The 24783-nt window shown below is 44.6% G+C and overlaps 2 protein-coding genes across 5 annotated transcripts; one reads left to right on the forward strand and one right to left on the reverse strand.

Annotated features, from left to right (window-relative positions):
- Positions 1-1022: 1022 nt before the first annotated feature.
- LOC142893067 (septin-2) lies at positions 1023-21627 on the reverse strand. 4 transcript variants are annotated; one of them, XR_012927641.1, is made up of 13 exons: positions 21499-21627; positions 17250-17304; positions 17017-17116; positions 16847-16933; positions 16304-16427; positions 15625-15759; positions 15026-15143; positions 3974-4075; positions 3675-3820; positions 3445-3528; positions 3283-3340; positions 2920-3128; positions 1023-2396 (listed from the first exon to the last, which is right to left on the reverse strand). XR_012927641.1 is itself a non-coding variant. In XM_076033311.1 (12 exons), the coding sequence occupies exons 2-12, from the start codon at positions 17274-17276 to the stop codon at positions 2331-2333; spliced, it is 1047 nt and encodes a 348-aa protein (XP_075889426.1). In that variant the 5' UTR covers positions 17277-17304; positions 21499-21627; the 3' UTR covers positions 1023-2330. The 4 variants fall into 4 exon arrangements, 1 of the variants encoding a protein (XP_075889426.1); XR_012927642.1 differs by having other exon boundaries at positions 2887-3128; XR_012927640.1 differs by having other exon boundaries at positions 2866-3128.
- Positions 21628-22870: 1243 nt separating this feature from the next.
- Positions 22871-24783, forward strand: cldn5a (claudin 5a). Its single transcript, XM_076033313.1, has one exon. It carries the CDS (start codon positions 23113-23115, stop codon positions 23758-23760), a length of 648 nt encoding a protein of 215 aa, XP_075889428.1. The 5' UTR covers positions 22871-23112; the 3' UTR covers positions 23761-24783.

Consider the following 24783-nt stretch of genomic DNA (forward strand, 5'->3'; position numbering starts at 1 on the left):
GGCTCAGACAGCGGCCCAACCTCCTCCCCCCACAGCCCCGCTCTCGCCTCCACACAGCCCGGACGGACGGCAGGCAAGGCAGGCAGGCAGGAGGTGCGGCTGCGCTGAGTGACAGGGGGATTAGCCCCGCCTCCTCGCCGCCGGTCGGCCAATCGCGAAGCAGCAGCAGCAGCGGTGGTTTCTCCCGCACTGGGCGACGAGAGGCGAGTCCCCGAATATCCCCCGATTTCAGCCGCGGTGCTGTGAGATGGAAAATGAACTTGCTGGAATATCTCAGCTAAGTTGTATTTCTAAAAACTACGGCAACAAATAACTTACTTGTCTGGCAAAACGCTAAATAAATGCTGACAATTAATGAGCAAATATGCCAGAGCATTTTGATTTGCTGGAGCCTCTCCCAACTGTCATATGGCGAAGGCAACAAGCCACCAGTTCATCACAGGGCCGCATAGAAACTAAACAAAGCATTCACTCTCTCTCTCTCTCTCTCTCTCACACACACACACACACACACACACACACACACACACACACACACACACCTACGGTCAATTTAGAGCTTCCAATTCACCTCACATGCCTGTCTTTTTGGGTTTTTTGGCTCTGAGAGGAAGCTGGAGAACCCGGAGAGAACCCGCACAGACACAGGGAGAACATGCAAACTCAGAAAAGCCCTTGGCTGGGGAATCGAACCCGTGACCTTCTTGCTGTGAGGCGACAAGCGCTAGCTCCTTCCTTGACCGTCGATAAGAGGACAATTTAATTGTGGACAGGTCCCTGTCAGTTGCATTCACTGAACTGTGTTGCTGTTTTTTTTTTTAAACATACATTTCCTTCATGGAACCAACCAGCAGAGACTCATTCATGCTAGAAAAGCACAATAAAGTGAGTTTTTCAAGCTGGATGTGATCAGCAGCGAGTGGCCCATACCAAGGATGAAGTGGGCCTTTTGTTGAACAATTATCCACATTTCAAGAACAAAGACTAAAACACACAGAAGAAAGTCAGCCAGTGCACAACCATTATGATAATTAGTCTCTTACAAACTTTATTTCAGAGATACACAACACTCACACTGCCGCCGCCTAACAAATCTTTACCGGCACAAGGTTATGAACTGTGTCCAAACGTGCTTTCATCTAATGACGGCCAGTTGGTTTGTGGCAGTTAAAAAATAATTAAGGCTGGTTAATCTGCAGCATACAGGACCCTGGAGCTTTACACAGACACACAAACAGACACACACACAAAACGTACCTAACAGTTAATCATGGCACAATATATGATTAAGGCAAAAGGCTGAAATACAAAATGAACACTGCAGATGCAGCAAGTCAACATCAAACAAGTTAAATAAAAAAAAAAAAAAAAAGCGAGTGCAGGCCAGGCAATAAAACACTGAAAACTGCTGATAGTTTTCAGTCTACTGCAGTTTATCACTAACAAAGTGTTCATGCAGCCTTTGAAAGTAAATGGAATTTGGCACTCCCATATCCCATCCCATACAATTATTTTAGGCCGTTTTTCAGGTTGGACTTGCATGTCAAAGCAACATAGAAAAACCAAACACAACAACAACAATCCCTCTATGTAGTGTTTGCTACAAAATTAGGTTAAGAACATTTTCAACAGTTGAGAAAAAAAGAAAAGAAAATTAGTCATTAGAAATGTTCTTATTTCTAAATTCTTCTCTGTAAACAGTTTATTCTGCTTCCAATCTTGTTCACCTTTCACTGCATTGTTTTTGTTATCAAACCAACAAGATAGAAACTGGAAGAAGTTGAAATGACCTAAATGTAGAAGTCAACAGAAACCCAGAACATGAAATGTCACCACACAAAGTTTGCACTTGTAAAAAAAAAAAAAAAAAAAGAGAGCACAATTTGCACATTTATTTCTGTAAACATGTTATTGTGACGGCCAAGCACCTCAGTACCGTCGATGCTGTGGCTACAGTTCAAATGGCAAATGAACCGATATGTCAACGGTTATGATGCAGTAAAGGAACAAGATGCTCTCTCTGCATGTTGCATGATTCTATTCTAAAACCTTTGGACCCACAAATTCCATGATTAGGAGGATTTCTGCGTGGATTGTCAGAGAAGACGACGGCAAACACAAACACCAGTGGTCGGCACGTGAAGAGTAGATGGATGGATGGATGTGAAGAAAGAAGTGAGGAGTGCAGGTGTGCAGATTAAGGATGAAGCAGTCCCGGTGCCATCATTTCCATTGGACCTGCAGGGTGGCCACGGGTTCAGGGTGCACAGACAAACGAGTGTGTTCAGGAGGTTAGAATCACCCCCCCTTCCTCTTCTAATGAGACTCTTTCACTCATCCGCCTTCATCTTCATCTGTGCCTGCATTTGAACAATCATCTCCTGCATGCGCCTCAACTACACAGGGAGAGAGAAAAGAAATTAATCGGGTTAATGAGAACAAAGCAATGAACTTTACAAGATGAAGAAGAAGAGGAAGGAAAGGAAGTGGCAACCCTTATGAGTCACTCTTAGGGAAATTGCACAGCAACAACATTCATTGTGAATTAAAAGCGAAGAGCAAATCAATATTCACAACGCATTCAAACTGCAGGACAAACTCCTTAAATGGTTAAAGAGGGAGCCGTGTATTGTTGGATTTAACTTTGGGAATCGATCCTGAGAATTCTTAACAGATTATTGCCACCTTGTGGCTGGGGATAGAACTGCACCTTGGTTATAAATGACTTATAACAACATTGCACCACCAAAAGTTAAAACTCAATACATATATTTTACTTTGCTCATCATAAGGTATATTATTAAAAAACTGCCATGATTGTAAGTGAAATGAATATTGTATATTGCAAATGGATTTCAAATTCACCCCAGTACTCTGGGAGTGTACCTCCTGCTTCATGCTCTTCATCACTTTACTCACTGCCACTCTAAAATGTCTCCCTGCTCCTTTGGTTCCTTGCGGGGGCCTGTCCTCAGCTCCTCCTCACTTCCTGCCTGACTCTGCCTGGCCCTGCAGGCTCGTCTCTATCGACTCATCTTCCTCCTCACTACATCGTTACTGTGTCTGATCTGGTCGCCATGTCACCACCACTTTTTATTTTGGAGTGCAGAGGGGAACCTGTATGCCATCTGCAGCATCAAGGCGTAACTTAGAATACATATACAGTATATGCAAATATATATACATAGAAAAAAATTGAAAAACAGCCTTATGAATCAATACTTAAATACTTAAAAAAAAAAACAACATTTATTTTAGATGCTCAGTTATTGGAAATCTTACCTCAGCCTCCTTCTGTAGCAGTATCTGGTCTTTATCCATCACATCCTCATCCACACCCCTGGGTGGGGAAAAAAAAGACGTGCAGAACATGAAGAAATATCTTGCAGAAGGCGAGAGGAGAGGTGAGGGAGGGGCACCAATCACTGAAACTGAATACATTACCTGCACGCTCTCTTCAGTCTCTCTGAGCGGAAGTTTTCATAATGCAGGTCCTGAGTCACCTCCTGGAGGTCTTGCATGTGGGTCCTGCAACGACAGTTCCTTCCTTTACACACTAGGAGGCAGTAGAGATTTGCTGCAAACGTCTCAAACTGACAGGAGTTTGACTTTTGGCCGCTTCCCCCTCGAAACCTTTCAGTCACTTGAGCACTTTACTGTCTGCTGAGACTCACACAAGCATGGTGCGTAGTTTGAGGAAGTCATTGTGCTCCGGATTCTCCACTTCAACCACTCCCCATGGGTACAAACGTCCGCGGATCTTCTTTCCCTTCACCTCGATCAGCTGGTTGGAGCCAATCACAGCAAAGGGAATACTCGCCTGGAAGGGAAAAGACAGAAATCAGTGGGCCGCTATAGGAGAAAAAGCAGGTAACGGAGGATATATAGAGGGCAAAGGCATAAAGGGGAGAGAGGGGAGACTGCTATCGGGTTCTAAACTGGTGTGAGCGGTCACAGCGTCTTCCACGCACACCTTCAAGACTCTGGTCTGCTCCTTGAACTCCTCATCCTCGTCAGAGTCGGCATCGGGGAGCTGGTAGATTTTGATCCCGCGCTCTGCGATCTCATCCAAGATCTGACAACGGAGGAAGAAAGAGACGGGATCAACTGGTGACCTCACTGTGACCTTTAGGATGTCCAGGAATGAGAGCTGCTGCCGCTACTGGAACACAAGTTTGAGCGTCTCTCTCGAGGTTCATCTGCCTTGAAATGGTTAAAAAAAAAAAGATGAATATGGAAAGTCGCTTCATAATCAGCAATCACTATCAATCAGCAATCACTATCACTTGTCTTGAAAGCGTTGCAACAAAAATGATTGGGATGGACCTGGCGTCTCCCAACGGTTCAAACAGATGTTGGCTAGCTTACCTTTGGAAAGAATAACATATATACATAGATCAAGGCAACAACAACTGGAAAATATTTGGGGGCCCTGTATTGACTTTATTAAGGACTCTGATGTTTCTGATTTATTGAATTTTTGAATCCCTTGCAGCCATGTACTGTATCTAGAGATGATGACCTCCTGAACTCCAACAGAGAAGCTGTGTTGTTGAAAGGCCCTTCTCGGGTTATTTTTTTATTTTATGTTATTGATTTTATTTCTATATTTGTACAAACCATGTGATACTGAACTGTTTTGCAAGTACAAGTATAATTGAAAATTGTTTCACTTTGAACTCGGAAAGGATGAACAAATTCTTGCACTTCCTTGGTTAAGAATATGATATTTCTTGAAGTTCAGTGAGACAAACAGGAGAAATCTGCGTTCCAAACTGAAGACCAGGCGCCTCTCTGAACCAAAAACAGAGAGTTTGACAGCTCTATAGACTAATAGGCGGGTATGAGTGAGTAGCTGCTGTTGCAGCAACACGTTTAATTAAACCCTCCCCCCCATGGAGGGAACGTCGAGGGTCCGAGTCAGAGAGGGTAGACAGGTGAAAGCTAATAAGGACCTGCGAGTGTTTAACTTCTGACTGAATCCCAGACAGAGTTCAACCGGCAGACCGGTGAAGAAACAAGTCCGACACAAAGGCGCTTTCTTCCCGGCTCCCCGGTGGGACAGATGCTGCTATTTATTATTCTAGACATCAAAGCTGCATTTTTCTTTTGTTTTGCCAGAGTAAGAATTTTTTAAGTTCACAATGCAATCTTATGTAACGGAGCCAAAAATGTCAAGTGTTGTTTTCCGGACTTTTTTTTTTTTTTTTTTCGTAATTTCTTTTGGGGCACTTTCATGTGTAATGAGACAGCGGTCAGTCAGCCAGGAGCCTGGGAAGTGAGCACAGGTTTTCCTACAGCGCACGGCTCCTGTTTAAGCCGTTGTTATGGTTGTCGCTTGTTTTCTCAGTGAGCTCGGAGCGCAGCGTGCGCAAGATGTGTGTGTGCGTGTGTGTGTGCGTGTGTGTGTGTGGGGAGAGCTGGGTATTGTTGTGGGGCGGCAAATCTAAAAACAAACAGGTTTTAGCCAGACGGAGAGGAGAGCGTGACACAGGACGAGAGCCTCCTTCCCCCCCCCGCCCCCAATCATTCGCCTGCGCAGACACACACACAATTTATAGCTCCATCCAACGTGGAGGCTGAATAAACAGCAGCGTGGTGGGGCGGCAGGGTGTAAAAGAATTTTGGGAAACTGAAGTCGGCGTGAAAACAAACATGCATCGCACAAAGGCAGGAAAACCGAAACAAACAACAAAATCATGCAAGTCCCGCAAGCAGATAAGGACGCAAATTCCTACAAAAAGAAGTGGACGTGGAAATGAAGGGACGCTGGACACTCACTCTCCAGCAGGGGTGTCAAACTCAAACACAACGTGGGGTCAAAATTTCAAACTTGGACAGGAAGTCGCTGGCCAACATGGATGTTTTTTGGAAAGAAATCTTATTAGTTACAAATTTGGCCCACGGGCCAGAGTTTGACTCCAATGTTCCACAGGTTAATATTTAACATAGCAACTGCAATTAAAGGGAACTAGTAGTGCACCACCTCACACAATTAACTGATTTAGCTCTTTGTTTACAGCCTTCCGTAAAAACTTTTTGTTTAAAAGACACTGTGGCAGTCTAACTAAACTGTCTATGCCCTCTTGTGACATCACAAAGGGTACTTGGTTTTCCAAAACAGCTTGTTTTAGCACATGCTTTTTTTCTGTTTTTTTTGTCTTTTGAGTGTCCAAGTCCAGCACCAGCACCAGCACCAGCACCAGCACCTCCCTGAAGAATTCTACCCACGGATGAGCGGTGGCCTTTTTGAAAAAGTGGAGCAAACGAGGAAAACGACTGACCCCCGTTTGCCTTCATTTCTCGGGACTTCACTGACAGGTTAGAACAGGGAGAGAGAAAAATCTCTTCCCAAGCGGGCCGCAGCGGTAGAATCATGGTATGGTGATGATAACGTAAAAATAACAACAACTTCCAGTTGTTTTCTTTGTTTTACTTCGTTTCTGTTCTTTGAGGACTCTGCACTCTGCATCAGTGTTGCCAACTCCTCAGTAAGGAAAGTCGCTATTGGCTGAAGTCGCCAAATGACACCATTGTCTAATTTGCATAATTGACAATTTGCACTTGATGGTAACACAATAACACCAGGAAAAGTTGCTAGATTTGTCGCTAGTCGCTTTTGACAAAAAAAAATATGGTCGTTGTGGAATGAGGGCAGCCAATAGGAGGCGTGAGTGGCTGTACTTGTGCCGATTTCCTCAGCCCCAGTATTGAGTTTGTTTGCGAAGCAGAAACGATATTGCGACACCAAGTGGACACATTTAGAACAGCACTTTCTTTCATTGAGAAATTGCAGTTTTTATATTTTGCAAAATCATCTCGCGGGCCCGGACAAAAAACAGTTTGCGGGCCTGATCCGGCCTGCGGGCCGTATGTTTGACACCCCTGGGTTAGAAGATGTCTATTATTGCAAACACGGGTCAAGCCAATGTTGCACAGTGAGGGACCGTTAAACATCTTAAAACAATATGCGTCCAACATTGCACGACTGCTGAGACCTGTCATCTGTTTCGCGGTCTCGTTTAAGCTCCGAGCTGCAAAATAGCAGTTTACATGTGAATTACGACGCTCCATAACATGTGCTTAGCGCAGCCCGACACCTATAATCAAGACCTGGAGGGGGCTCAGCAGGTGTCAACATCACGGCCTCTCCAAAACCCCTGTTGTCTCCTCCCAAGGCGTACAGTGCAGTTTACAGTTTGCAGGACGGTTGGACGCTCCGCTGCTCCTCCTCCACTCGGCTCCTTTTGTTTTTGTTGGCACTCAGACACTGGCAGCTACAGGCATTATGATTTTATGACCTTCCTGTGCAGCTATAATACGACCTGCGCCAGCTCCAGTGCCCCTTCCCACCCCACTCAACCACACACACACACACACACACACACACACACCTCCCGTGTGCTGTTATGGTTGGCTGTGCACGTCCACTCCACGCTGCCATGGCACTGGCGAACAATGCCCGCGCAAAGCTACGCAACGATTAGAGAGGAAACTGGAGATTTATCACCTCCAGCCGGCGATGTGAGAAGCATTGTTCCAATTATTCCATCGTGTCAGGCCACTTATCACAAGTGTGAAGGTGCGGTCGGACCCGTCTCAGAAGGAAAAAAAAAAAAACGAAAAAAAAAAAAAAAAACACACTTCTGGGAAAACAGCACGACAACCGCAGGTGAATCTTACGAAAGCTGCACCTCTTACCCGGGAATGTGGGTTTTTTTGCAACAGGTATTATAGGAGCAGAAAAGCAATTAAGCGGAGCCCAAATATAGAGCAGCCACAAGTCACTATGTCTATACATAGACATAATTACACAGAATGGAGTCATTATAGACGGCGCGCTGTGACTCAAACCTCCAATCACAAGGAAACAGAGTCCAGGGGCATCATCGCGGGGGGGATCAACGGCTGCATGGCGTCAACCCCCGCCAAAGAATAATATTTTCTTGTTTTGTTCAGTCGGAAAACTGAATGAGTCAAAAGGCATGTTTGGGGGGGGACGGGGGGGACGGGCGGGGGGTACAGCAAAGTAGTGAAGCCTAGTGCGTTAACCACACACACTGTGCGGTCAGAGGCGAGTCTTCCGACGCCTGGCACTGCTCTGTGTGTCTATTGAACTACGCCTCTGACAGGGAACAATACTTGGAAGTGGAGACATGTAACAGAGCCTTCTTGGGAAATCATTATCACAAATAATCAAAGTGCAACTGGACACTAATCAACAGCCCGTGACAAGACTGTCAGAGGTCAGCAGCACGTTTGCACGCGCTTTATGTAACGGTTTGTGCTTCTGCAGTTGCGGTGGAGATAAAAAGAAACACCTCGGCTGCCTGCAGCGGTGCACGCCATGCGTTCGGGCGTCAAGCGTCTGCGTATCTCCAGGTGGACGGTACCAGAACCGAGACTCCAGGTAGATTAGCAGCAATTAAAATAGCAGGTTTTTGAAGAAGTGAAAGAGCGTACTGAGGAAATCTTAGGGATACAATTACAATCAGAAGCAAAACTTTTTCTTTTGGGTATCTATCCACCTAACTGTGACATAATCAACAGCAACTCTGCCCTTTACATATGCAATTAGGGGTAAGACACCAGTGTTTGAAAGCATCTGGGGCCCTTTTGAAAATGTTCTTGCTAACACCCGGGAACGACCAATAAATCCTAATTCTGTGTGCGATAGAAGAATGGTGAAGTATATCAATGTACAGGTGGTTTTGTGTACAATTATTCCCCCATTTCTCTCTTTTTTTATTATTATTATTTTACTTATGTATTTAATTTATTTATTCATTTAGTTCATTTATTTATTCAGGTATATATATTTTTTTGTCTGTTGGGTCATTTGTCCTTTTTGTAGGTATGTCTTGGTCGTGAGTTCTGATTGGTTTGGGGCAGGAGTTTCAAGTGGCAGGACAAGAATCAAAAACAGCAAGTTTCATTTCATTATGGTGAGAATTCAAAGCTCTTCCTGCGGCACATGCACCGGGTGTGTTCCCATGGACTTGGTGAGTTATAGCGGTTGAACAAAAAGTGTGTTACATGTTATTTACAGAAGAGTAAATGTGCGCCCTAATCCTACATTAAACAGAGAACTAGCTCCGTCACTAGGATCCAGGCACCAGGATCCCCTGCCGTAAATCTTGGGAGCGCTTGAGAGCATTAAAATATGGAGAGCCAACAGCCTCATCTCAGTAAAAACACAAGGATGGCTGGTTGCTCCGCGATCTTCTCTTAACAAAACAAAAAGTTGTCATTTTAAAAAAATGCGAGTAATCATGGAAGGTCTTCAGAAAATCGGCCAACTGATAAAGAAAATATTTATACGGGGTGAACAGTGCAGAGCGGTAATTCACGGCAGTAAATATTTTCATCGTCGGACATTTATGACTGTAATTAGATGATCAAAAAAAAAATTGTCTGGCCAATTTTAAAGTGCTGGGCTTCGACGGCAATTACTCTTTTCTAGATTTCATTTCCTAATCTTGGGACGCGTGAGAACAAACGCATCCCTCTATTGCAAAGAAAACGCCTCTCTAGCGGCCTGGACTTTCCACCTGCAGGGAGTCTGAAGGGGTGAGGGAGCCCCGACAATACCTGAACCCAGGGGGGGATTGAAGGGATTTAGACTTCATACCAGCATCCCACACACACACACACACACACAAACACACACACACACACACACACACACACACACACACACACACACACACACACACACACACACACACACACACACACACACACATAGCTGACTGTTGCCTCACTTTGTGAACTGGAATAATCTGGCGTCAGGAAGGGGGGAGGTAGGGAGTTTACATGTTATGTGGACAGAGCAGCTCTGGGAGGCTGCTGGGTCGTCGGAGACGGAGGAGAAATATCCGACGGAGGCGAGAGCCGCGCCAATGTCAAATACGAGACACTAGTGTTGCAGTACTCAAGAGTGGTCTTGGTCTCAGGACCGGTCTCAAGACCACTTTTTAAGGGTCTCGGAGTCATTTTTACTTGGTCTTGTTTAGGAAATTGCAAAATTTTAGCTTTTATTTTGTGGAAAAACTGTACCGGAACTGTAGCTAGAGTCTCGGTCTTGGTTGGTTGCGGTCTTGACTACAACACTAAGCGACACACCTGCACCCCAGAGACCGGCATACAGCCGCAGTGGGACAACAACTTTTTTTTTTTGTCCGAGGGGATTAAAGACACTCCAGAAAAGCGCATTCCAGATATTTTCACTCAGGCGGGGGGCGCCGACTGTGGCCGATGCGTCCCGGCACAGATCTAATGAAAACAGCTGGATTTGTTCTGAGAGAAGGCACCGATGCACCGGAAAGCGTGCGCCAAGTCATGGCAAACCATGGAAACAAGCTAGTTATTGTGAACGACAGTGATCGTCCGTCGCTCGCTCCATCACTCGCTCCCGCCTCCACACACACCACCCACGGTACTATTGTCTGGGCCGAGTATTAGTATAGTTAGAGACCACCCACTTCCAACCCTGATCAAAGAGCGTGAGGGGGAACAAGCCAGCCTTTCACATAATCTTCTATCTAAGTCAGATTTACAAGGGGGGGGGGGGACAGTTTGCAAGTAAAGTAAAGGATTTCAGCTGCATGTCCAGTTCTAGTGACTCGGCCGGGTAATCACAAGGGTCTTAGCGGAGCGGGCAAAAAAAAAAAAAAAAAGGAACCCCGCCTCATTAGGAGCCTGACAAAGTCCGGAAGGGCCACCTTTTCAGGTTGACCCTCAAACAAGGAAATTTGCCATTTCGCACTGTTGGCGCTTTGTGCTTCTTTTCAGCCCAGGACATTGTGAGCATGTCAAAGAGACCTGCCAATCCATACGGGGGGGAAAGAAATGCATATTTATTGTTTTAAAATCTACCGGGACCGGGGGGGCAAGTCAGGCATGATGATCGCTTAGGGAGCAGAAACATAAATATGTCCGCGTGTTTTAAACACCGGCAGGAAAGGGACTGGGTGAAAGCCGACCAAGGGGGTCAAACATATATAAAGAAACACACAGTGAAGTGAGTAGGGCCAGGGGTAACAGCCAATCAGGTGTAATCAAGGGGCACCAGCCAAAACATGCAAAAAAAAACCAACAAGAGAAATATTTAAACATTGACGTGAAAAATGAAACTTCACGTCTTAATTGGCTTCCATGCAGCGCTTTGCCACAATGAATCACGGCCTAAACGTTAAATGGTTTCATTTTCTGATCGGGGCCAGGCGGTCCGGTCCTGACAATGCGTCCCGACGGGGCCGCAAAATTGGCACACAACACACACGGCGGCACTTTGGTGCTCTGGCTGCAGGGGAGCGAGTCGCACAATGAGAGGGAAACTGTGACCCTACCCACTTTGAGTCATTGTTTCAGATCTCTTATTAACTGATTGACTGTTTTTTTTTTCAAATTTCCTATTAATGAATGTATTTATTCTCTGGGTTTCAACGGTTTTTACCTTGTTTGTCTTTTGAATTTTATTTTATTTTTTCTTTTTCGTTATTTTGAGGATTGTGTATTGCCATTGTGCTGTATTGTAGTGTGAACTGCTTTTTACTGTTGCTCTTTATGGCTGTTGTTGACCTCATTTTAAAGGTACTGCGCCTACAACTAGTGGCAGGGGGACAACCAATGGAAAGCAGCCCCTGGCCGCTATTTTGGGTAAAATCGCATTCCTGCTAAATGGGCAGCTGTACACTGTACACTGTCCTCTTGAAAAATAAATACATTGAAATTGAGGAACAAGTGGAGGTCACGCATTGCATTCGGGGGGTGAAGCTGAGCGAGGGACAGGGCGGGGGGGGGGGGTTGGGAGGGACAGGCCAGCTGGGAGAGGACAAAGATGAGGGAAGCGCTGCGTGGGGAGAAGACGCACCTGCAAATGGAAAAACCTGCAAATCGCAATTTTAGAAATATCGCTTTTATTTCGCAAAAAGCTGTCATGGCAACGCAGCTATAGACCGTTCATTTCTTAATGATAGGACTCTGTATTCATGCTTTCAAATCCTCTGTGGGATAAAAACACGCAGGAAGAAAGCTTTTTTTTTGTTGTAGTTTGCTTTCATGAGGACTCCGGTCTAAACCAGCTATCTGCCGTCCTCTGCCTTCAAACAGAAAACTACGAGGGAGGCAGTTTTAGACTAAAGCCCTAAACAGGATATGAGCGCGAGGTCCCAGACTGAGAAGATAAGTCCCTCAATATACCCTCCTCAGGGCAATTTATGAGTCAGTGACCAAAGCAACCCCGCTGAAGGAAATTGGCATGAGAGCAAATTAAAAAAGAAAGAAAAAAACAGGGCACAAAGAGGGAGAAGAAGAAAGCGGTCAGGGCTAAATGCTGGGAGGAATTGGTTTGGTTAAATATTAACATGGGCTGCCCTTCTTCCAAGTAAAACACACTGCAGAAAACCTAAAAATGTGCCGATTGACTGGACCAGTTGGATTCCACAAAAGACCAAATGCCTCCTAGTTGAGAAAGTAACCCGCATAAAAAACAAATGAGTCCTGTGAGAGAAACGCTGGAGGTCATTAATCACCCAGCAGCACTTTGTTTTCCGTCAGATTCTTGGCCGCTGGCACAATGACCTCAAAGGAGCTGCACTGTACTGCACCGTAAGGCTGGACCCGAGACACGTACACCTAAGAGCCACTCCAGCTAATCTGATCGAACAAACAAATACTCGGGCTGGATTTGTTTGTTCTCCTAAGAGACACTCTCGGACTAGAATGAGCATTATTCTGACACTTCTCCTTTCTCGGAACACAACCAACGAGCCAGATAACTGTGACAAGTCAGCAAAGACAGGAAATCTGGCTCGGAATGAAAATCAGATTGGAGCGCAATTAAAGGAGCTCAATGTAAAACATGTACAGTCAGGTCCATAAATATTAGGACATTGACAGAACCCAGGGGGGGTTGATCTTTTTGGCTCTGAACACCGCCCTGGTGATTTTAAAATGAAACAAACAAGATGTGCTTTAACTGCAACTGCAGTAGAGGCCTGGCAGAGCTTCACCAGGGATGAACCCCAGTCTGGTGATGTCTATGCATTCCAGACTTCAGGCTGTAATTAACTGCAAAGGTGAAAGTTTGATTTACGATTGTTAATTTTTGTCCCATCACTTTTGGTCCCTTAAAAAGTGGGAGGCACATATACAAACTGTTACAAATACCCGCAAATTAAAGCTGAAAGTTCATTGCATTTCAAATCCACTGTGGTGTTTAGAGCCAAAAAGATGAGAATTGTGTCAATGTCCCAATATTTATGGACCTGACTGCATGACTGGATTTAGAGTGAGAGATATTTTATTTACGGGAAAATGTGGGCAAACATATCAAGGGCCGAGTAGATTTGAAAAAAGGACACAAGCTGTGATGAGACCTCCGTGAACTCTTTTGTTTCCTGTCAATCACGACTCTGACGCCAAAATAACCCATCAAGAGAAACAGTCTAAACAGCTCTAGCAACCTTCTGTGCTTTAGGAGACGGACGTACGTATAACTATAATTTAGTGACTGACCTTTCTGCGGGTTGTCCAAATATAGTGGTGGTGGAGCAACAGCAATAGGAAATGTCTGTTTCGGGGAACACTTAGTGGAGAATGTGGACAGACTGGACAGATAATGATGTAAACAGCCATAGGGCCGATCAAAACGATAGGGCGCCAAGCACTGCTTGTACTGCCCCACCTTTATAAATGCTTATTATATAATATTAATAAGGCTCTAATATTATATAAAAAAAGAAGCTGTGAAGTGGATGAAAAGCAAATGTGAACTGCAAGACAAGTCAGAACTGCAATCAAGATGGAAAACAGTGTTAAGTTTGGGGCGTGAAGGGTCCAGTCATAGCAGGAAGTCCTTTTTTTGTTCATGCTAAGTGCCAGGGGAACGCCAAAAGGCTCAAAGGAGGTCAAAACACCAAACAGCTCAGCAAAAGCATGATTGAAATGGAAGGGTACTTGAGGACAAGCGCTGGTGGAATTTCACCTTTGACGCTTTCATCTTTGCCCACTAAAGAAAAGCGCAGAATAATAGTAGCTACTCTCGCAGCCGTGTGTCTGTTTTGTCCTCCGACCGAGACTCGGACATCCTGACGTGACGCTTCGGCAATTCCAAGCAATGCGGCGGCGGGAGCCCGCGACAAATCGGGACGGCTGGCGGAGAGGACCGGCGCTGAGGCGAACCACGGCGGCCAGCCTGAAGGCCTGCCAGACCACCGGCTCCGCAACCTGAATGGGAGGCAGGTGGGAGGTCTTGGCACGCATGGGCAGGGAGGGAGACGGACCAACTTCCAATTAAAAACGCGTGTGAAGAACTCGGTGATTGTTGCAGCACAGCCACAGCAATGCACTCACTGGCCGGGCTGTGAAGGTAAACTAAAACTAATGAGTTTCCATTAATAAGACGTGATTTCTTTGAGCTTGCCGTCAAGTGTGCAGAAAGCAACACCTTTTGGTGGTTTTCAGCAGGAACCGCCTGGGATGGGATAAACAAGATGAGATGTGCTGCTTGCATTTCATATACACAGTCTTTTCCTACATTTGTCCCTCCTACTGTTCCCTTTTGTATATCGTCCCTCCCTGCACTTCTGAACAATCTGGCGCCGGCATCAAAAACACCAAATGTAAGCATTACATTACAAACAGTGCGAGGAAATACCAAGCGCGCGCATGCCGCTCCCTCCTCACACAAACCCACGAGCGTCTCATAAAGCAGGTCGCCACCGAGAGCAGGTAACTGATTACGTAATGTTTAAGGGATTAGTCAATGGGCTGCCGTAATGGCTAAAACACGCAGCCGTTGATAGGACGACACACATAGATCATGGCACTGTGGAGACGCTCAACGTCCTGGAGTCAAGTGCGCCGCAGGCATTCTGGCCATGTCCTTCTTGCCAAAAAACAAATCTGGGCTGGAAGATTAATGCATAGAAAACAAGCAGCTGGCTGCAGATCAAAAGTGTGAGCAAGAGAGGGAGCGCACGTGTGTGTGTGTGTGTGCGCGCGCATGCATGAGACTCACCCTCCTCTTCAGACGCTCCCTCTCCCTCAGTGTCAGTGTGTCAGCCTTGGCGATCACCGGGACAATGTTGACTTTGCTGTGGATGGCCTTCATAAATTCCACGTCCAGAGGCTTCAGACTAATAATGTCAATGACAATGAAGGGAAAAACACTGATCAGAATACCGACATTCAGGGAGATGGCTGCTTTTCATATTCCTCATTGTGTTGTGCATTTTCAAATATAGCACTGGGTAGGACAATATTCTTTAGGATATCTAATTGGCAATATTTCTTGGCTTATTTGAAATAGATCTAATACACACATTAGGACATGAAAACAAGCTGAATAAGTTGTGCTTGTAGTAGGGATGTCAACAATTGATTGATTGTCGATTAAGAATTTAATCGATTAAAATTAGTCACAATTAAAAAAAAAATTTTCAGTTGAATTGTGACCCATTAGGAGTCAACTTAAAGTCAGAGGATAAATGTTTAGGCTGTTTTTACTGTTCTCATTTAATGTAAACATGTTCACGTTGGGCACACAACATTATTTATGGGTTAAATAATGTCGTCGATGAAATTGAATAAATTGAGACAAAATACACAAGTGGTTACCCGTGTCCGAATGGCGATATGAAGTAGAAGCAGCAGTGCACCCTGTTGTCCACAATGTGTCGTCTGTTCAGTCCACTCTCGTCGCGGAGGTAGCGCTCAAATTGATTATCGATGTACTTGATGATAGTCTTAAAGCTTATATGAGCAAGAAAAAGAAACAGAATGACAATCAAACACCGGTTCACCAGCATACATGTTCCAACATAAAAATGTAAAGTTCTTAGGAACAAAGTAAATGTTCATCTGCAGGGGGGGCTTGCACTAATCTGTAAAATAATTTTGTACGCCCACAAAAGTCATTTCATGAGATATGCGTAAAGAGATACATACATTTCTGTATCAACACTTATGAAATAGAAAGGACAGTCCTTTAAGTTAAGGGGTTCTTACAACCAGAGAGGTTCTTTAGCAAAATCCCAGGGTACATTCATTCTACTTGCATTAAGACTGGAGGACACAGACGCAGACACAGAACCACTTTAAACGACCTTTCAGACAATTTGGACGTAGGGAATGTGGTGGGAGGAGAGGTGGAAAAGGGGAGTTTGAGATGAAAGTTGAGACAGAGTTGTGAAGTAAAAAAAAAAAAAAAAAAAAAGAGTGAACAGTGCTGTGAACAGGACACTTGCTCCAAGTTATTATCACTCCCTTCCTCGAACTTCATGGCACGTAAACATACCAGTCCTGGCTATTAATGGCGTCCCCGTATCCGGGGGTGTCGACCACGGTGAGGCGAAGCTTTACACCCCTCTCCTCAATCTCCACTGTTGATGCCTCAATCTGCACCGTCCTTTCAATCTTTTCTATGAAGAACAGACAAAAATGTTGAAGGGGTGTATTTAGAGCATCGGCACCCCTAATACTCAACTGTGTTCTTGGGTGCGAATACGCGATTCATTGTCATGCAAAAATGACTGGAAAAGGTCAATGATAACGTTTTTAAACAAATTAAAAGTAAATCTTGGCATCTGTGAGAGACACTTTTGCAATAAGTGTTTTTTTTTTCAATGCCAAAACTAGTTGTAATCTAAGTCAAGTCATAAGGGCACGTTAATATACTGAGACTAAGGCATTCTCAGCATTCCTTTTAAATAATGCCCTGTTGGAGATAATGCTGCAGACATTTCACTTTTATTAAAATGCATGTGTGTGTGTGTGTGTGTGTGTGTGTGTGTGTGTGTGTGTGTGTGTCTGTGTGTGTGTTCGCGTGCTGGGAGAATACCTGCAGCACCAGGGATGTAGCGTTCAGGATAGAGATCAGTGAGAAACAGGCTATTAATCAGAGTCGATTTGCCAAGACCAGATTCCCCTGAAAAACAAAGGTGGAAATGAGAACGGCATCCACTAAAAACCACGTTCAACATTCCGAACAAGAGTTTTCGGGTCACTTACCGACAACCATCAGGGTAAACTCAAAGCCTTTCTTGACTGACTTGCGATGAACTTGGTTAGGGAGGTTTGCAAATCCCACATAACCAGCAGCATCGGGGAACTGAAGTTCAAGCAAATACATGAGTAATAGTGAGGCTGTAATCACCTTTAATTAATGACAAACTTATCCCGCAGGTTCAAGAAGTCAGTGAGTCATAGACGGTATGTGATTAGGCGGTGTTTCTGTTATTTACCTTCCCTTTTTCGCCAGACTGAGCCATTGCTAATGTTCACTGATGTGGAATGAACCTGGTGGTGTAAGAAAAGGAGGAAAAGAAAGAAGGGGGGGGGAAGAGGGGACAGAAGAAAAGGGAAAGAAAGGGAAACGAAACAGGTGTGAAAGGAGAAAGCTGAAAAACTTAAGTCGGAAAAAAAACAGAATTAAAAAGAAAAAAAGAAAAACAGAATTCTGAGTTCAAAGTCAGAATTCTGCAAAAATTCTGACTCTGAGAATTCTAAGTGAATTCTTCAAATTTTAAAGTCAGAATTCTGAGAGAATAGAGAGAATGATCAAAAAGATCTACATTCCTGACTTTGATGTAGTTAAAAGTCAGAATTCTGAGTTCACAGTCCGTTTTCGCATAAAGAATTCAGCCTTGGCTCTGAAGTCAAAGTCTGGCAAATCAATTCACTGAATTTAGATCTTTTCATCTCAAAATTCTGAGTATGTGTTCAGAACTTCATGTACGTAGAACTCTTACAGAATTCAGATTTTTTTTAAAGAAGATTTGATTTTTGTCAATTTTAATTCTGAGATTTCAAAATGTCACACTCTGAAGTTAATTACAAGATTCCCAGATAACTATTTCAAGTAGCGTTTGAGATAAACACAAAAACAGCTGGCTCCAAGTATTGTTCATACAGTCTATTTGTCAACAGTCAGCCAACTTTGCCATTGAACATTAATAGTGAGTATTAGTCTTTCAATTGTTGAATCCATGTTGGGTTTTTTTAACACACGAGTGAATAAAATGACTTAATTTCTGTACTTCAAAACACATTTGCTTCTTCGTTGGTCTTTCTCAAAACAGTAACAAGACATAAAATGTACGCTGCATAATAGTAAATATTAAGTATACACAAAAAAACATGAAACTACTCAAAAGTAAGGCCGCTAGTCAATGAGTTTGTTCCGGGACCCTCATAAAACACTCCTTGCCTTGTGCACCTCCCGTTCCTGGCCCACTGTATGACCCTGCACAGACGACAGAGCAACACGTCTGCTTGATAAATTAGCTTCGTAATGAGTGAGCAGGAAGAACGGGCTTGGTCTTTATCGCCAACACACAGGCTCGTGACAGATCCAGAGTGATAAGCATCGCAAAGCGGGAAGCTGCACGGCACGGTCAAACCGAGGGATGCTCCCTGCTTGTATAAAGTTAGGTGAGACTGCGGGGGGAATGTGAATGAGCCCTTCTCCATTTGCATGCGGAAAACACGGCCGGACATTTGGAGGAACCTTTGCCCACTTCTCACTTCAGTCGGAGGGGGGGGGGCCTCTGCACTGACAACATGAAAGTGGGGAAAGATCTGTCACACTGACAGGGTGGTTTCAACAAGCCTCCAGAGAGAACAATAGCTGTTTATCCCCGCCGGTTCCCGGAGCCTTTCCTATCCACGGCAGCTGAGCTGAAGCAGGAGGGAGAACACGTGCCTCACCTCTGACCACGTTCAGCAACAACCACGCGTCACCACAGCAAGCGCAGCACCCAGGAGTTTGAAATGTACATGTGGCAGGAAAATGACACTGGGACAAATAGGGGGTCACCCAATCTCATTCTTTGACCCGGTGATGCTTTGTATGTTAAAATAATGAAAAGGTTTTTAGTATGCGTCAGATGTAAGAAATTAGGATTGGAAAAGGACATCAAGAGTTAATGGGCGTGAGATATTGGATCAATAAAAACATTTAATTCATAATGAATTTAGACCAGGCATGGGCAAACTGCGGCCCATTAAGCTTTTTAATCGGGCCCGTCAGACTTGAAGAAATGACATTAACAGTAAGTAAATCCCTTTCCTCCTCTGAGGTGGGTCACCAAAGCACTCCATCCATCTGCTCCTGCTTTGGCCCCTCTGGCAAATTTTAGAACCCATTGCGGCCTCACCAGTCAAGAACTTTGCCCTCCCCTGATCTAGACCAATTTACGTTTGTGTGGCAGAACCTTTTCTTTTCATTTTAGCAGAAGCAAAAATATTCTCATTCATGAAATAAAATAAAAAACTAATTTTGCCTGCGGTTTCTGAGCCAGGCACCTAATAAAGTCAATTTAAAACAGTGCTTTCATTGCTAATGAATGTACATTAATGTTCACGCCCACACAGAGGCATAATATGCGCGCGAGTGGGCGCGCACACACACACACACACACACACACACACACACACACACACACACACACACACACACACACACACACACACACACACACACACACTTTCCAAGTGTTATTACTTGACAAGCTCTGTGGGAACCGGCAGCAGATTAATTAAAGCGTTCCAAGATCGCAGTTGTATAATCACAAAGACAACACGACAGGACGGACAAGCAGGAGGCACTTCAATAATACTCTGGTAATAATGGCCATTTAATCAGCCGTCTGCTGAGCTACACACAAACACACAGAGCTTTTAGCGCGCTATATCTGGGGGAGACCGAAGAGTTTGCGCCAAAAAGGAAAAATGCCGTTTTAGTTAAGCCAATGTTCTTGGCATGTAGTGCATTTACAGTTGATTTATTGCTTGGACTTAAGCCATGAACGGCCAAGCAGCAATAGGAGAACTTTTCACCTTCCTGACAGGCAACGTCAAGGGTCCACACACCCGCACTCTATGGATTAAAGACTTTTCTCTTTTGTTGCAAACACTGAAACAATCATTTTACACCATGGAGATTTAGTGAACTCGGTGGCACAACAACAAAAATGTAATTTGCTGGCAGCAGATCACAGTAGCCAGGACAAAAGAACTATGATGTACAAAAAAAAAACCTTTCACAGGACTGCAAAAAAATAACAAGATGGAGACAACATATGGTGCCACTGTAACTTTTTAGTTCACTAATGGGGCTTGAATATCACCAGGTCCTGCTTTAGATTACTTTTCTGTTATTGACAGATCAAAAAAGGCTTCAACTTTTTTCTATACATTTTCCAAAGCCACACCCCTCCCAAAAGATTCCTAAGTGGGTAGCAACATCAATGTGCAGCCTCTCGTAAAATAACTGAGGTCCACTCAGGTCTGTCGGTGTAAATCATGTTTTGTGTTTCCATTTACACCACAGAGTAAAGCGGCAGGAAGCATCCCCTCGTGTTAGACAGATGGCACTCTTTTAGCCAGTGTTTATGAGATGAGGTTACAGGAAGGGGAAAGGTCAGAGAGCGGTGAAGGTACCAGATCATAGACCATCTTTCATTACTGAGATACATTACGCTTCTGATTACGCTCAGATCAGTCAGGCGGCGGAACAAGTTTGCTTGTTTCTGAAGTAAAGCTCAGCTGCTGACCGGAAATTACGTGCATTTTATGTGGTCGGCCATCGCAGGGAAAGGAAGTTTAAAAAAAAGGCATGTTTTCATTGAGGCAAAACAACACAAGTGATGGATGATAATTCCTCAATAGTGGCCCTCAGCCACATCTTAGGCTGACACATAATGAGACTGTGTTATTGCTTCCTACAGTTATTGTGAAGTTGCCCAAACATGACATTTGTTTTGTGTGAATATCTGGTTTACACTTCAATGGTCAAGAATTAATCGGATGTTAGATAGTTCAGGAATGTTATACAAGATTTACAGGAACTCAAAAGTCAATGTTGTGAATGGTCTTGGCGGATTTCTTCTGGGTGATGTTTACAGAGTTCAAGTCCATCAAGTTGAAAACCAGGGGGGAAATGCTAAATGACTCACTTTTTTTTTTTTTAAATCCACGGAGACCTGTTTTCATGAATTAACTTCGGGAGCTATGAAAAGTAGGACTTTGTCCACATTGCTCTCCCAACTAATGCGGCTAATGAAAGAGGATTCATTGTCTGGACAAGGGCGCTCGAACCGTGCGTGACGGCCCGTCGAACATTTGGATGTTCACCACACCCAGTCTGTCAGACGCTGACCGACTACAGCAGACGTCAACGGGGGACAATGACAGTCTAACGTCTCCACACGCAGCCTGCCTTGAACACACACACACACATATGCACACTTAAACTCTGTACTCTACATTCCCAAATACGTATTATGAGTTTAATTGTGGTGTGGCCCAGCCCCGAAACGTTGTTCATTACACATGTCAAACTTCCCCAACAGTTGTTACGGCAGTGGGTGTCATGTTGCCCGCTAGGTTCAAGCTAACTTTCCGCCGAGTCCTCCACCTACTTCCCCTCACTCACACTTTTCCCTTGAAAAAGGCACTCGTTTAACGTGAAAACTCCCACCGGAGCCTTACCTCGTCGTAACTTTGTGGAATTGTTCACCACAGTGGGCTTTTTCCCCTCTTGCCGCTGTCCCAGCCCAGGAAGGAAACCCCGGAAAGCGTCCCAGTGAGTCCGCCCCCCTCCTCCCCGTCCCTTGAAGCGTTTCATGAACCAACGGCTTTCCTGCTGCGCCACTGACGCCATTACGGCTCAACCGGGAAGACTCCCCCGCATAACATAACCCCCATTCCCGGATCCAACATGGTGACCCACGCGTAGCAGTTCCACGAAGTGGAGCCCTTATGGCCAAGTCCCATCATTCATAACTTTTACAATCACGTAGCCTTCTTTGTAAGTACTCACGATACGGACCGTCCAAATCGCAGTCCAACTTTTTTTGAATGAAAATTGTGAATGCAACTTGCAAGAAATGTGAAGGCACTACATTTGATATTTGAGTAATCTTTAACTTCTAATTGTAATTCGTATTTTTAAAAATAATAATAAAATAAATAAAAATCCTGGCAATATTTTTAATCCAGCGTCCACAGCAGAGTTGTAAACACTAAGCATTCTTAATAAAGAAACCTCGATGTTTCTTCAGGCCTCACGTCTGTATATTCATCATTTTGTGTAGGGGGTTTGGGACAACTTTCATTCTCTGCAACTTGTCTTGAAAATAAATGACTGTCATTCTGTGTACCTTAAGCAGTTTATAGATTGAGATTATGTATAGATTGTGATACGATTTTACATCATATTTTTAAAGATATCAAAAAGATAATAGCACTAAATGGAATCCAAAATTGCACGTGCAGCAAATTCTCTTGATTATTGTCTTGATTTTTCATTTTTCCATTTTAGTGGACTGGATATTTTCTAGGCTTTCAAATGACTAATAAAGAGCAACATATCTTACATTTAGTCGTGCTCTTGTTTTGATTGGTGGATTTAAGAAGAATTTCAACTTAAGCAGATTTTCTACTTTTTCATCTAAATGGTAAATAGCTACACTAGCAAAAAATACGTTATGCAAATTTCACATTTTGATTGCATGAAAAGAAATCCAAATACTAATTGGTTTATGAGTGGAAAATGGAATCTACACTTACATAATACATGAAATACATTCTAACATATAGGGAAAGAGGGAGCCAGGCAGGCATTCACAAGACCAAATACACATGTAACACACCCTCGTGCCTCTGAAGCCCCTCTCCAGCTCCCCTCTATTCATCCAAATAACTGTTCAAACACACAATGCGCTCCGAACAGCTTTGTTCAGCCTCACAACTTCACTGCTTTCTCATTGGTGAGTTAAGGATGCGGTCGCAGCTGATTGGAGGAAAGTTTCTCTCCCCCCCCCCCCCTCGAGCTCTCAAACCCACCCCACAGATATTCGTGGTCCGGTGCCAGTGTGGTTCCAGTTGTTTTCACATCCCCCTGGTCAACAAAGAACGACTCCGCGCTGCAGTGTCTTTCACATTTGACTGAACGCTGAGTGATGCGCAGCTGAAGACCCCTGACGATCCCGCCGAGGATAACGACGAAAAAAAGAGCTGAAAACTCTGAAAAAGAACTGAAAATCTAACTTGGAGAGACATTGAAGATCTTTCAGAGCGCTGATCTGAACGCATAGAGCAAAAATGGTGTCAGCTGGACTGGAAATCCTGGGACTATCGCTGTGCGTAATCGGCTCCCTCCTGGTGATGGTGTCGTGCGGGCTGCCCATGTGGAAGGTGACCGCTTTCATCGAGGCGAACATCGTGGTGGCTCAGACGATCTGGGACGGCTTGTGGATGTCGTGCGTGGTGCAGAGCACGGGCCAGATGCAGTGCAAGGTGCACGACTCCGTGCTCGCCCTCACCCACGACCTGCAGGCGGCCAGGGCGCTCACCATCATCTCCTCGGTGATGGGCGTGCTGGGGCTCATGGTGGTCATAGCCGGGGCGCAGTGCACCAACTGCATCCGCGCCGAGTACGTCAAGGCCCGCGTGGTGAACTCCGGCGGCGTCATCTACATCATCAGCGGTCTGTTCGTCCTGGTGCCCCTCTGCTGGATGGCCAACAACATCATATCGGACTTCTACAACCCGCAGGTGCCCGCGTCCAAGAAGAGGGAGATCGGCGCCGCGCTCTACATCGGCTGGGCGGCCTCGGCGCTGCTGCTGATCGGTGGAACGCTGCTCTGCTGCTCATGTCCCTCCGGTGGGAACTCTGGATACTCGGTAAAATACTCGCCGACCAAGAGAGCCACGCAGAACGGGGACTACGACAAGAGGAATTATGTGTAGCGGCGTTGGCTCGAAAGCAGGCGGTGCGTAAAAGTTGCGCCGCGCAGCTTCCAGGAACTGTTCAGTTGATGGACGATATCCTTGCACCTGCAATATTTTTTATTTTTTATTATTTTATTTTATTTTTTTTAAGAAATCTGAACTTCTTAAAAACGAAGCGTCTGCTGTTTTGTTTTTGTTTTTTGTTTTTTTGTTTTTTTTGACCATACAACAACGCGCTTGGAGCGCAAACTATCAAAACAGTATTTTTTTTTTTTCTTCAAAGGACTATCGTCAGAAAGAGGTAGCTCGCGACAAAAAAAAAGGAGTATCTTTGTAGGTACCTGCTTTTGTAAGTCTTCGAAATTATTAGTCAATGTGTTTGAATTTGTTTACTGCCGTTGCAGCTTTGCAACATTTTTTTTTTTTTTTTTTTTTGCTTTCTAGCGGAACTCTCGCCACCGAACAGGCTGCATCATGGCTCCACACTCTCCTTTGTCTTGACATGCATTGTCAGCACAAAACTTGTACAGTTGTTCCAAACGATTGCACTCCCAGCCGAAGACCCGCATTTCTCTCAGTGGAGCTATACGCCGACACGTTGGAGCAGCAGCAGCAGCAGCAGCAGCAGCAGCAGCGGTGCCCCCACAGCAATAAAGAGCAGTGAAGAAAAGCGGAGACCTGTTAAAGCCCAAATAAATCTCGGACAGGTTTCTTTGTGCCCTGTGGGGGTTGATGGCCTGCACTTTGAAGTTTGCAGGCTAATTTTAGACCTGTTGAATGAAGCACCACAGTCTGGACTGCAGAGGTCACCACACCAAGAGTTACTGGCCACCTGCAATGTTTCCCCATCACTGTCCCAGCAACAGGTTGTTTCTTTTCCAGAGCACCATAGACAAGAACAACAACAACAAAAAAACATATTTTCTTGCCTTTTTAACTGTTTGTTTTTTTGTGTTTTATGATTCATTCATTCATGTATATGAAGATGCAATATTGTGTTGTTTTTGTTAAAAAAAAAAAAATTAAAGTGAATATACAGGC

This window comes from Nelusetta ayraudi, unplaced genomic scaffold (assembly GCF_046127955.1).
Source record: "Nelusetta ayraudi isolate G7.1 ecotype Tasmania unplaced genomic scaffold, CSIRO-AGI_Nayr_v1 ptg000041l, whole genome shotgun sequence".
Classification (NCBI taxonomy): Eukaryota; Metazoa; Chordata; class Actinopteri; order Tetraodontiformes; family Monacanthidae; genus Nelusetta; species Nelusetta ayraudi.

Bases quoted from the DNA above. Each gene is read 5' to 3' on its own strand.
- LOC142893067 (XM_076033311.1), bottom strand. From the start codon at position 17,276: ATGGCTCAGTCTGGCGAAAAAGGGAAG. The intron at 16,428-16,846 runs GTATTCTCCCAG...TGTTCTTCATAG, and splicing joins CTACATCCCTGGTGCTGCAG to AAAAGATTGAAAGGACGGTG. The intron at 4,076-15,025 runs GTGAGTCTCATG...CTCCGTTGTCAG, and splicing joins GGGAGCGTCTGAAGAGGAGG to ATCTTGGATGAGATCGCAGA.
- cldn5a (XM_076033313.1), top strand. From the start codon at position 23,113: ATGGTGTCAGCTGGACTGGAAATCCTGGGACTATCGCTGTGCGTAATC.